Source organism: Otolemur garnettii, unplaced genomic scaffold (assembly GCF_000181295.1).
Source record: "Otolemur garnettii isolate 467f Iridium unplaced genomic scaffold, OtoGar3 scaffold00211, whole genome shotgun sequence".
Classification (NCBI taxonomy): Eukaryota; Metazoa; Chordata; class Mammalia; order Primates; family Galagidae; genus Otolemur; species Otolemur garnettii.
This window is the reverse complement of record NW_003852606.1, coordinates 1,080,542-1,093,680: the sequence shown is the minus strand read 5'-3', so window position 1 is coordinate 1,093,680 and position 13,139 is coordinate 1,080,542. Positions and strand designations below refer to the sequence as shown.

At 54.2% G+C, this 13,139-nt stretch overlaps 2 protein-coding genes across 8 annotated transcripts in view; one reads left to right on the top strand and one right to left on the bottom strand.

The window, feature by feature from the left end:
- SCAF1 (SR-related CTD associated factor 1) overlaps window positions 1-9,542 on the top strand; it is a 17,385-nt gene extending 7,843 nt beyond the window's left edge. For all 5 annotated transcript variants that reach the window (XM_023507911.1, XM_023507912.1, XM_023507910.1 and 2 more), the window contains 5 exons: window positions 2,543-5,383; window positions 6,032-6,114; window positions 6,328-6,546; window positions 8,671-8,799; window positions 9,112-9,542. In XM_023507911.1, the coding sequence (XP_023363679.1) occupies window positions 2,543-5,383; window positions 6,032-6,114; window positions 6,328-6,546; window positions 8,671-8,799; window positions 9,112-9,303 (3,464 nt within the window). In that variant the 3' untranslated portion in view covers window positions 9,304-9,542. The remainder of the gene's footprint in view (window positions 1-2,542; window positions 5,384-6,031; window positions 6,115-6,327; window positions 6,547-8,670; window positions 8,800-9,111) is intronic.
- Window positions 9,543-11,019: 1,477 nt separating this feature from the next.
- Window positions 11,020-13,139, bottom strand: part of IRF3 (interferon regulatory factor 3) — a 5,914-nt gene continuing 3,794 nt past the window's right edge. Inside the window, exons 6-7 of one of the 3 annotated variants that reach the window (XM_012812543.1) lie at window positions 11,770-11,885; window positions 11,020-11,274 (exon numbers count right to left, since the gene is read on the bottom strand). In XM_012812543.1, the coding sequence (XP_012667997.1) occupies window positions 11,089-11,274; window positions 11,770-11,885 (302 nt within the window). In that variant the 3' untranslated portion in view covers window positions 11,020-11,088. Of the gene's footprint in view, window positions 11,275-11,769; window positions 11,902-13,139 lie in introns of all 3 variants that reach the window. The other 2 variants (XM_003801543.2, XR_001161781.1) reach the window with 2 other exon arrangements.

The following is a 13,139-nucleotide window of genomic DNA, read 5'->3' as shown; positions in this document are numbered from 1 at the left end:
GGTCCGGGCTGGGGATTCGAACCCGCCACCTTAGGTGTACGTGGCTGGCGCCTTAGCCGGTTGAGCTATAGGCGCCGAGCCCTGATTAGTTGTTTTAAGGGAGATTTTGAGGTTATGTTTTGTTTTCTTATTTCAGGTGATTTTTTGTCTCTTTCCTTCAGGAAATATTAAGAATTTAGGAAAAAGGGCTCTGTACCTGTAGCTCAAGCAGCTAAGGCACCAGAGCTAGCAGGTTTGAATCCAGCCCGGGCCTCCCAACAACTACAACCAAAAAAGAGCCAGGCATTGTAGAGGGTGTCTGTAGTCCTATCTACTTGGGAAGCTGAGGCAAGAGAATTGCTTAAGTCCAGGAGTTGGAGGTTGCTGTGAGCTGTGATGGTACGTCATTCTACCTAGGGCAACAGCTTGAGGCTCTGTCTCAAAAAAAAAAGAATTTAGGAAAAAGGATACACACAATATTATCCTGTAGAAAGATTATATAAAGAGCAACATCTCCCATTTGCTGACAACTCCAGTCTGCAACTTTTATGCTTAAGAAATGGTAATAAGAAGGGTAGGAAGAACTTTTATGAACTTTTATGCTTAAGGTGATAATAAGAAGGGTAGGAAGAGCTTATGCTCACTAGGACCTAGGGACAAGGTGTAGTCTGCCTCTTTTAATTTTGTGACAAGAGTCTTACTTTGTTGCCCTGGGTAGAGTGCTATGGCATCATAGCTCACAGCAACCTCAAACTCTTGGGTTCAAGTGATCCTCTTGCCTCAGTCTCCCAAGTAGCTGGGACTGTACCTGCCATAACACTCAGCTATTTTTAGAGACAGGATCTCACTCTTGCTCAGGCTGGTCTTGAACTCCTGCGCTCAAGCAATCTGCCCCCTTCAGCCTCCCAGAGTGCTAGGATTATAGAAGTGACCCACCATGCCCTGCCCCTCATGAATGTGAGCTTCTTGAAGGCAGGGATTCTTGTCTGTTTTGCTTACTGTTTTCTATTCATAGTTCCCTAGACAGCCTGGCACAAAATAGGTGATTAAGAAAAATGTATCAAATGAATGAACTAACTCCTATTTTATTTTATTATTATTTTTTTGAGACAGAATGTCACTTTGTTGCCCTTGGTAGAGTGCTGTGGCGTCACAGCTCATAGCAACCTCCATCTCTTGGGCTTAGGCGATTCTCTTGCCTCAGCCTCCCAAGTAGCTGGGACTATAGGCACCTGCTACAATGCCTGGCTATTTTTGTTGCAGTTTGGCCAGGGCCAGTTTCGAACACACCAGTATATGGGGCCGGCACCCTACTCACTGAGCCACAGGCACCACCCGAATTCCTATTTTATAAATGAGGAGGCAGTTGAGGCAGAAGGTCACATTACAGTGAGGTCTGGAACCTGTCAGCTGAATCAGGGGGTGGCCGTGGAGCTGCCTTCATGAGCCCTTTGCTTCCCTGGTGCTGTCCTCACTCAACTGTGCCAGTATCCTTGCAGAGGATCTGTGTCTGAGCCCTGGCCCAGCCCCTGACCCTTGGTGCAGCCTTGGTCAGCTGGTTCCCCTTGTGTGACTGATTAATCCATGCTTGGCAAAGTACAGTGAGGTCCTGGGAAAGCAGGTAACTATGAAGCACCATGCCTGGCCTGTAGGGAGGAGCAAACCCTTGTCATCGCTTCTGTTCGTCACTGGTGTCTCTGAAATCCTAGTACGTGTAGCCCCTTGGGTGAGAGCTCATCACAGACGGAAGAGCTTGGGGTGACCTCTGCCACTCTCTGGACTGGATTTTTTACCTCAGCCTAACATTCTTCCCTTTAAAAGTGGGATAAACTCTAAGGTGCCAACCACATACACCTAAGGTGGCAAGTTCGAATCCAGCCCGGACCCGCCAAACAAGCAATAATGGCTGCAACCAAAAAATAGCTGGGCGCTGTGGCGGGCACCTGTGGTCCCAGCTACTTGGGAGGCTGAGGCAGGAGACTCGCTTGAGCCCAGGAGTTGGAGGTTGCTGTGAGCAGTGAAGCCATGGCACTCTACCCAGGGGGACAGCTTGAGGCTCTGTCTCAAAAAAAAACCAAAAAAACAAAAGTGGGATAAACTCCCACAAGAGGCAGCTGGTACAGTAGGCCAGAGCTGGCTTTGGCATTGGAGGTGAACTTAGGCACCATTTCTCCTGCCCATATCTGTTTTTTCTGTGGTAACATCGCTGTCACCATCAAGGTGGTGCCTAGGCTTCAGGGTTAGAGTGGGTTGCCCAGGGTGGGGTCAGTTTGTGTCTCAGGATATGGGAGTCCAGGTTCAGGGGCCATGTTGGCTACGTTTGTACCCCAACTGCTCCCCATTGTCTGTGTGCTCTTGGGGAGGATACTCTAGCTCTCTGTCCTAGGTTCCATCAATGACCTGAGGGGCAGACTTCTCAGTGGTGTGTAGTTGTTGGGCGCACCTGTCAGATTGCCATATGTAAGGCACTCAGAGGAATCTATGCAGAAGCTGGGAGAGCTGGCAAGCTGATTGCCAGGGAGGGAGGAGTATGCCTTGACCTGGTGTCTCTGTTGCTTTGCAGTTTCTCCACAATCTCACTCTTCTCGACCCACCTGTGCCCGCCACCTCACCTTGGGCACAGGAGATGGGGGCCCTGCCCCACACCCTGCCCCCTCCTCAGCATCCTCTTCACCTTCCCCTTCTCCTTCTTCATCTTCCCCTTCCCCTCCTCCACCTCCACCACCCCCTGCGCCCCCTGCCCCTCCTGCACCCAGATTTGACATCTATGACCCCTTCCATCCCACTGATGAGGCCTATTCCCCACCACCTGCTCCGGAGCAAAAGTACGACCCCTTTGAGCCCACTGGCTCCAACCCCAGCTCATCAGCGGGGACTCCCTCACCGGAGGAAGAGGAAGAGGAGGAAGAAGAGGAAGAAGAGGAAGATGAGGAGGAAGAGGAAGGCCTCTCTCAAAGCATCAGCCGTATCTCAGAGACCCTGGCTGGCATCTATGATGACAACAGCCTGAGCCAGGACTTCCCAGGTGATGAAAGCCCCCGCCCGGACCCCCAGCCCCCACAGCCAGCTCCAGCCCCTGCAACACCACCCCAGGCGGACTCCACACGGGCTGATGGAGCCACCCGCCGCCGTGTCTTTGTGGTGGGGCCTGAGGCAGAGGCCTGTCGGGAAGGCAAGGTCTCGGTGGAGGTAGTGACAGCTGGTGGAACCACTCTCCCACTGCCCCTTCTGCCGCCTGCCGACTCGGAAATTGAGGAGGGAGAGATCGTCCAACCTGAGGAGGAGCCCAGGGTGGGGCTCTCCCTCTTCCGGGCCAGCCGGGCTGCCCGACCTCCTCCCACATCCTCAGCCACTCCAGCGGCCCAGCCCTTGCCCCAGCCTCCTGCTCCCCGGGCCCCTGAGGGGGATGACTTCCTCTCTCTGCACGCGGAGTCGGATGGCGAAGGGGCCCTACAGGTGGACCTCGGGGAGCCAGCCCCCGCACCACCCTCTGCAGACACACGCTGGGGCGGCCTGGACCTGCGCCGCAAGATCCTGACCCAGCGGCGGGAGCGTTACCGTCAGCGCTCACCTTCCCCGGCCCCCGCCCCCACCCCGGTGGCTGCTGCAGCCTCTGCGGGGCCGCCTACCCGCAAGAAGTCCAGGCGTGAGCGCAAACGGAGCGGTGGCGGTGAGGCCAAGGAGGCCGCCTCATCGTCCTCGGGCACCCAGCCCACCCCTCCAGCCCCAACCTCACCTTGGGACTCCAAGAAGCACCGCTCGCGGGACCGCAAGCCGGGCTCCCATGCCTCGTCGTCCACACGCCGCCGGTCCCGGTCCCGGTCCCGCTCTGCCCGCCACCGCTCGCGGAGCACAGACCGCCGCCGCGGGAGCAGCCGCCGCTCACGGTCCCGGGAGAAGCGGCGTCGGCGACGGCGCTCAGCTTCTCCTCCTCCTGCCACTTCCTCGTCATCATCCTCAAGGCGCGAGCGGCACCGGGGCAAACACCGGGATGGTGGCAGCAGCAAGAAGAAGAAAAAGAGGTCACGGTCCCGGGGCGAAAAGCGGTCTGGGGACGGTGGCGAGAAGGCCCCCTTGCCGGCCCAGCAGCCATCTGGCTCCACCTCCCTGGGCAGCGAGCGTGATGGCCGCCGCCGGGGGGCTGTGCCGCCCTCCATCCAAGACCTTACGGACCACGATCTTTTTGCTATCAAGAGGACCATCACAGTGGGCCGGCTTGACAAGACTGACCCCCGTGGACCTTCTCCGGCCCCAACCTCATCACCCAAGCGAGAGGTCCTATATGACTCGGAGGGACTAAGTGGTGAGGAAAGGGGTGGTAAGAGTAGTGAGAAGGACCGTCGCCGTTCTGGGGCTGCTTCCTCTTCTTCCTCTTCCAGGGAGAAGGGGTCTCGTCGAAAGGCGCTGGATGGGGGGGACAGGGATCGGGACAGGGACAGAGATAGGGACAGGGACAGGTCATCCAAGAAGGCCCGTCCCCCCAAGGAGTTGGCACCTTCCTCAGGGCCCCCGCCAAAGCCACCAGTCAGCAGCGGCTCAGGCTCCTCATCCTCATCATCCTCATGTTCCTCGCGGAAGGTGAAGCTGCAGTCCAAGGTGGCAGTGCTGATCCGTGAGGGTGTCAGCAGCACCACCCCAGCCAAGGATACTGCATCTGCTGGCCTGGGCTCCATCGGTGTCAAATTCAGCCGTGACCGTGAGAGCCGTTCCCCTTTCCTAAAACCTGATGAACGGGCCCCTGCTGAGGTGGCCAAAGCAGCTCCGGGCAGCACCAAGCCCAAAAAGACCAAGGTGAAGGCCAAGACGGGGGCCAAGAAAACCAAGGGGACCAAGGGAAAGACCAAGCCGTCTAAGACCAGGAAAAAGATCCGCAGTGGAGGCAGCAGTGGGGTTAGTGGTGGCCCTGTGTCACTGAAGAAGTCCAAGGCAGATAGCTGCAGCCAGGCAGCAGGAGCCAAGGGGGCTGAGGAGACCTCCTGGTCTGGGGAGGAGCGGGCAGCCAAGGTCCCTAGCACCCCACCCCCTAAGGCAGCTCCTCCACCTCCTGCACTCACTCCGGACTCTCAGACTGTGGACAGCAGCTGTAAGACCCCTGAAGTCTCCTTCCTGCCTGAGGAGGCCACTGAGGAGGCTGGGGTCCGAGGTGGAGCAGAGGAGGAGGAGGAGGAGGAGGAAGAAGAGGAGGAAGAGGAAGAGGAGGAGGAACAGCAGCCTGCCACCACCACAGCCACCAGCACAGCTGCAGCTGCCCCAAGCACTGCCCCCAGTGCAGGGTCCACAGCTGGCGACTCGGGGACAGAGGATGGGCCAGCTCCCCGGGTCTCCCAGCTGCCCACACTGCCCCCACCCATGCCCTGGAACCTGCCAGCTGGTGTGGACTGCACCACCAGTGGCGTCCTGGCCTGTAAGTGTCCCCCAGGGGAGAAGGGTGCTGGGGTAGACAGGGCAGGATGGGCATTGATGGGTACAGACGTGCAGGCAGTAGGGATGTCTGAGAAGGGGTAGGTACATAGCATTACAGACGGGGAGGGCTAGTCAGGGTCTGTCCCAAAGGCTTCTAAGTGTCTGGGTATACTGGGAGAGATTGAGACTAACAGGAGCAGGTGGCCACTAGCACAGACTGGAGGGGTAGGCTGGGTTCTGAAGTCTTTCTTGGACTGGATTACCATTGGGTCACCAGAAGGAGTAAACCTGAGCAGGTTACTTAGGGGATGCTAGTAACCTCTACCAGACATCACAGGGTTGGAGAGAGGCTGAGGCTGGCTACGAGGGAGTTAGCAGATAGAATCTCATTCCTGCCACCATCTCATCACCGAGTGTCCCTGGCCAACATCACCCCAGAATACACATACCTTGAGTTCTAAGAACATTTGAGGTGTGGGATGTTTCTTTCATTGGCTGAGGCCCTCTTTTCCCAGTTCTGAGTGTGAGGCCTGGGGCCTGTCCTGGGACTCAGAGTGGAGACAGTAGCCTGTAACTAGGTGAGGTTTATCGTCTCCTCTCCTGTCACCTCCTCCTAATCTCAATGTTGTCACTTCTCCACTTCCTGCAGTGACTGCACTTCTCTTCAAAATGGAAGAAGCCAACCTGGCAAGCCGGGCAAAAGCCCAGGAGTTAATCCAGGCCACCAACCAGGTGGGGTTCTCCCAGAAAGAGTCCTTGTAGCCTCTTCTTTGGTCCGTTTCAGTTAGGACAGGAGCTGTTCTCTGAGAAGGGGGGCAAGGTTCCAGCCAGAGGAGCAGCCTGCTGCCCAGGACTGTTGGGAAGTCAGGCTGGGAAGAGGAGGTGCCTATTTCCTCTTACCCTCTTCCTCCCTTTGCTCATCCCCTCTTTACCTTCTTTCCTCAGATCCTCAGCCACAGGAAGCCACCCTCAAGTTTGGGGGTGACCCCTGCTCCTGTACCCACCTCTCTGGGTCTGCCCCCTGGCCCCTCCAGCTATCTGCTTCCTGGCAGCCTCCCTCTGGGGGGCTGTGGCTCTACTCCTCCCACCCCCACTGGGCTGGCTGCCACATCTGACAAGAGAGAGGGCAGCAGCAGCTCGGAGGGACGTGGGGACACAGACAAGGTAAGATGGCCTTGGAAAACATTGGTTGATGGTAACAGTTTAATAGAAAACATGGACAGTAACCAAGATGCAGGGGCCTGAGGGTAATGGCAGAGACTGAGGCAAGCAGTTGGGACTTAAGAGACTGAAGTGATTAAATTGTAAGGAATGACTTCCACTAGAGTTGATGAATGGGAAATGGGGGTTGGGCAGGTTTAAGGAAAATCAGGCCGGGCATGGTGTCTCATGCCTGTAATTCCAGCATTTTGGGAGGCTGAGGTGGGAGGATCACTTTAGCTCCAGATTTTGAGGTTGCTGTGACACTATAGCGCTCAAGTCCAAGGTAATTGACTGAAACTTTGTCTCAAAAAAAAAAAGGAAAATCATGTGTGTGTGCATATGGACCCCCACATACACACCCCACCATAGTCTACCCCTGCATTTCTTCCTCTGTGAAAGCTGAGGTGTTTTTTTTTTTTTTTGGCCAGGGCCGGCTTTGAACCCACCACCTCCGGTATATGGGGCTGGCACCCTACTCCTTTGAGCCACAGGCGCTGCCTGAGCTGAGGTGGTTTTCAAAAGAAAAGCTGAGAACCTGTTCTTTTTTGTTTTTGCAGTTTTTGGCTGGGGCTGGGTTTGAACCCACCACCTCCGACATATGGGGCCAGTGCCCTAGTCCTTTGAGCCACAGGCACCGCCTGAGAACCTGTTCTTAGACAAAGAAATGAATACAGTTGTTCATTAAACTACTCAGTCAGCTTCTGCTCCTGGGCCTCTGGGACCTGTTTTCCTCTTGGTCAGGTTTAGATGCCTTTTGTTACTGTCCAACAGTCTGTAGTCAGATGATGGTGTTGCCCACTCGCACAGATGTTGGGTGTGATGCCAGAGGGAGAACTGGATAAACCCAAGGAAATGAGCCATGAAGTTGGGTTTACAGCTGAGCTGGTCACTTGTCCATGGCACATACCATGTGCTGCAAGAGGGCAACATGAAAGACCCCTTGACCAGCAGCAGGCCCCCTGCTCTGCTGGTCAGTCTACCCTGGTCTGTTCTGTGTCCTTTGTCCTCTGCTGCCACATCTGAGATGGGTACTGGGGAGCAACCCATTCTTTGCTGTCTCTCTTTAGAAATCTACTTCCTGTCAGGCCATACAAGCCTAAGGAATCCCTCCAGGGTGGCCAGTGGCTCTCCTGGCAGAAGAGCTGCACTGACAGTAGCTCATCAGACACTGTGTATTCTCATCATGGTGGCCTTGATCCTCTTCCCTTCTCAGTTCTCAGTTTACCTGCTTCCCTCTTCCCTTGGCCCTGGGGTGTAGGCAACAGCTTATCTTGTTTTTTTTGACTCTTGTTGCCCTGAGTAGAGTGTCGTCGTGTTGTAGCTCACAGCAACTTCAAATTCTTGGGCTCAATGGATCGTCTTGCCTCAGCCTCTCTAGTAGCTAGGCCTACAGGCACCCACCACAATGCCTGGCTAGTTTTTGTATTTTTAGTAGAGACTGAGTCTTACTCTTGCTCAGGCTGGTCTCAAACTCGTGGCCTCAAGCAGTCCTCCTGTATGCTGGGATTACAGGCATGAGCCTTTGTGCCTGGCCACCTCCTCTTGACTGTCCTTGCTTTGTGCCCAGCCCGTGCTGTGTCCTCCATGTGCATTGTTTTAGTTCCCGCCTTGAGGTTGGGTTGCTGATCCAAAGAGTCAACAGCATGGAATGGAAGACTGGCATTCCAATGCAAACGTGCCCTAGATCTCAGCTCCCACTCCTGGCTTCCACTGAGTAGCCAGAGCAGTCTTTTCACTCCCCCACTACAAAACCTTGTGAGATTTTCCTGCTGCAATCAGAATAAGCCCTGTAGAGCTGGTTAAAAAGTCATAATTGCCTGGCTAATTTCTGTCTCCTCACCAGACCAACTTGAACTTGATGAGGGCAGGGGACACATGTTCAGAGGACCAAGCATGGCCTGTGGTCCCAGGTGACTGCAGGAAGGGAAGTATAGGGCAGAACCTAAGTAGGACTTTACCTCTTGGAGTAACTGGATGGTCAAAGAGGCTAAGTTGATAGGCAGAGAAGAGTGGAGCCCAGAGGTTCCATGTCTGCTCATCTGGCCCCTCCTGTCTCTTCTTCCCACCCTGTCACCACCCCACCAGTATCTGAAGAAGCTGCACACACAGGAGCGGGCGGTGGAGGAGGTGAAGCTGGCCATCAAGCCGTACTACCAGAAAAAGGACATCACCAAGGAGGAGTACAAGGACATCCTGAGGAAGGCCGTCCACAAGGTGGGCACAGAGGGGGACAGAGATGAGGGCAGACAGAATAGAGAGAGGGTGAAATGGACATATACACACAGATGTACGCAGATGTGGAGATGGGGATGCAGAGTCCGTCTGGGAGGCAAGGAAGGTGATAAGATTTCTTTAGGGGCCATCTAGACTTCTTCCACTGGCCTGTCATCAAGGGGGGGGGGCGCAAATGGGGACATTGGCCTGTGCATTGGGGGAGTGGCCCATGCCAGTCCTCAGCTGTCAGCAATCCAGGCTGAAGGGAGCCCCAGAAGGCTGACAGTAACTCCAGCTGCCCCTGGCCCCTAGATCTGCCACAGCAAAAGCGGGGAGATCAACCCAGTGAAGGTGAGCAACCTGGTGCGGGCCTACGTCCAGCGCTACCGCTACTTTCGCAAGCACGGCCGCAAGCCAGGGGACCCTCCAGGGCCCCCACGGCCACCCAAGGAACCAGGGCCCCCTGATAAGGGTGGCCCAGGCTTACCCCTGCCCCCTCTCTGAGAGCTCTGGTCACCCCTTCCACCCTTGCCTCTTTGAAATTCTGGACATATTTATGGCTCCACCTCCCTACTTCCCTCCCCCATCAGTGGGATGATTGGGGGAGGGTTGCTGCAGGGAAGAGGAGAGCCCCTTGCCCCACCCAGTCCCATGCCATCTCTCTTGCCCCCAAGCCTAGCCCCATGCCCCTCCCTTGTTTGTGCTCCTCTGCCCAGTTTCATTAAAGATTTCATGAAATGTTACCCCATAATTTTAGCCCTTTCTTTTCAGAGACATGTTTGGGAAAAAGGGAAGGACAACCAGGTCTAGCCAAGTCTAACAGTGGGAAGCAGGGGACCAGACTGAGTTTTCAGGTGACTTTACTGACCTCTCTTGGCCTTGGGTTTTCTGATCTGAAAAGTGGGTGTTATGGTGAGGATTAACCCAGATACTGGCAGATGAGACACTGAGAATGGGATCTGGTGTTGCTGACCAATAGTGGTGACAAGAAGGTCCCAGGTTGTACCTGCTCAGTGTCTTTCAAGCTCAGGGCACCTAGGTGCTGTCAGTCTCATCACCCAGAACTGAGGCCCAGTGAGAGGCGGAAGTATTCAGGGTTACTGGGGCAGGCAAGTTTCCTGGGCTTTAGGAGTTGCTGCAGAGCCCCTTTACAGATGCCCCATCCTGCCTTCACACAGAGAGAGCCAAAGGCCTGGGAGAAGAGACATTCTCAATCTGTTCACAGATAAGACAGGGGCTCAGGCCCCCCCCACAAAGGGTTGGCAAACTGGGAATCACATCAGACTTTTTTTTTTTTAAGAGACAGAGGCTCACTTTATTGCCTTCAGTAGAGTGCCGTGGTGTCACAGCTCATATTAACTTCCAACTCCTGGGCTTAGGTTATTCTCTTGCCTCAGCTTCCCAAGTAGCTGGGACTACAGGCGCCCACCAGAACACCTAGCTATTTTTTTGTTGCAGTTGCAATTTGGCCAGGGTCAGGTTCAAACCTGCCACCCTCGGTATATAGGGCCAGTGCCCTACTCATTGAGCCACAAGCATCGCCCAATCACATTGGACTTCTTTTTTTTTTTTCTAATTTTATTTATTTATTTAAATTTTATTTTGTTGCTTATTTTTTCTTTCCTTTTTTTTTTTTTTTTTTTTTTTGGTCGAGACAGAGTCCCACCTTGTGCCCCTGAGCAGAGTGCAGTGGCTTGGTAGTTCACTGCAACCTCAGACTCCTGGCTTGTGGGCATCCCGCTGCCTCAGCCTCCAGAAGCTGCTGGGATTACAAGTGCTTGCCATGGCGCCTGGCTGAGTTTTTCCATTTTTTTCATGAGTTGGGGTTTCAGTTTCGCTCAGGCGAGTCTCAAACTCCTGAGCTCCAGTGATTCTCCCTCCTCAGCCTCCCACAGTGCTGGGATTACAGGCGTGAGCCACCATGCCCAGCCACATTGGACTTCTAACAGGTCTCTAGGTTCTCCACTCTGTGACCTTTGTACCTCAGCGTCTGTTGGTCTTAAAATAGGGGTGAACTGCCACCTTCCTGTCAGGTTCCTGGGAAGACTAAGGAGGTAATTAGACTCAGCTGTTCCTTGCACTGCTGGGTGCCCTTGCACTGGCCACCTGAGTTGTTGGTAGCTGTACAGATTTGTACACTGATAACCCCCAGGCAGGACTAATAGCTAGTGTCGGTCAATGCTGACCTGGGGACACCCAACAGCAGACTCACACAAGTGGTGACCAGGAACCAGTTTATTGGTCGAGGTGGTGTTAGGGGCCTGCACCTATGAGGACCAGACCAAGTGCTTAGGCATCCCCAAAGACCTGGAAATCCATGTCCTCAACCAGGTCCTGTAGGCAGGCCTTGTATTGGTCGGGGGTGAGGGAGAGTGGCTGACTGTTGGAAATGTGCAGGTCCACGGTGTTCTCAAGTGAGGATGCCCCCCCTGACCGGGCCATGTCTAGCAGGGCTCTGAGGCACGTGGGGACAACCTGCAGGAGAAAACATGTCAGGAAAAACACCCAACCACTGTTTGTCCATGGGAGGAGGCAGGGGCTGAGACTATAACTCCCAGCAACCCTTCCTGTCACCTAGGATGAACCATAGGCCAACGTCTGCTGGGAGTTGAAGTTTCCCCTATATTCACAAACAAGGGAGGCCAGAGAGCTGTTCCTAGGACTGAGGAAGCCGGAAGGGTTCCTAGAAGTCAGGGTTAAGCAGCTTGTAATCTGGACTCCTGGGAGCTGCATTTCCTCACAGAGGCTGTGAGGACCTGTAGTCCCACCAACTTCCACATACTCTCATAGTTCAAACCAGGTTTGGGGGTAGGGCCATGGGAAGGTCATCCAGAAGCTCCTGGGGGTAAGGAAGTGCTAATTGCAGAGACACTATAGGGGCTTGGGGGAGTTGTAGTTTTAGGAAGCTACCTCTTTTCTTTGAGCTACCTCATCAGCCCCAGGGGCCCAGGGGCCCAGGACCACAGGTACCTTGACCATAACAAGCCGCTTGGTCCATGGCTGGTCCTGGGGCCACCGCTCCCCAATGCAGAACCAGAGGGTATAGCGTGGTGAGTGTCCGCCTCCTTCAATGAAGGTAATCAGATCTGGGGGCCCAGGAACCTAGTCAGAGATGAGAAAGAGACCCTCTACCCATCCCTCCCCCCAAACCTAACAGCCCCACCACCTCCCCTTACCTAAAGCCCTTTGCACAACAACCAGGAGACTGTCTGGGAATATCCCTGTGGTTCTGTTTGTGTTTCTCCTTTTTCCAAGTAGGGGCTGGAAGAGCACCCCTACCCCTTACCCTCAGCATTCAGCATGGGACAGGCCCAGACAGGGGAGTCTATCCCCTCAGGATGCTCAGTCATTCTGGAATAGAAGGTGGCTGGCATCAACTGCTCTTCAGCACTCTAAGGCTGTGCTGTCCAGTATGTAGCCATTAGCCACATGTGGATATTTCAATTTAAATTTAAGTAAAGTGCATAAAATGGAAGACTCACTTTCCTGGTTGCCCTCACCTCATTTGAGTTCCCAAAACCCCCTTGTGACTAGTGGCTTCCATACTGGACAATACAAATATATTTCCATCACTGTAATGTTTTATTGGACAGCAAAACTCAAAGAGACTTTTCCTTCTTGCTAGCTTGTCTATCCACCCTAATTAACCATAAGGACAGTAATAATGGTAGCTAATTCCCTGAGTACTTTCTCTGAACTGGCCTGTGTGCCTCACACCAGCTCTGGCAGTGGTTAGAAAGAGGAGACTGTCTTAGACTTGACAGGCTCAAAGCAGTCAAGTCTCTTGCTCTGGAGTGGAGAGTCTGAATTAAGTCTCAAACTGCCTGAGCCCAGAGTTCTTTTTGTGTGTGTGTGTGACAGACAGTCTCACTCTGTGATCCTGGGTAGAGTACTATAGTGTCATAGCTCACAGCAACCTCAAACTCCTGGGCTTAAGCAATTCTTTTGCCTCAGCCTTCTGAGTAGCTGGGACTACAGTTGCCCACCACCATGCCCAGCTAGTGTTGTTTTTTTTTTTTTTGTAGAGACAGAGTCTCACTTTATTGCCCTCAGTAGAGTGCCGTGGCATCAAAGCTCATAGCTACCTTCAGTTCTTGGGCTTAGGTGATTCTCTTGCCTCAGCCTCCTGAGTAGCTGGGACTACGGGTGCCCGCTACAATGCCCAGCTACTTTTTTGTTGCAGTTTGGTGGGGGCCACACTTGAACCCGCCACCCTCGGTATATGGAGCTGGCGCCCTACCCAGTGAGCCACAGGCACTGCCCACACCCAGCTAGTTTTAGCAGTGACAGGGTCTCAGTCTTGCTCAGGCTGGTCTTAAACTCCTGAGCTCAAGCAGTCC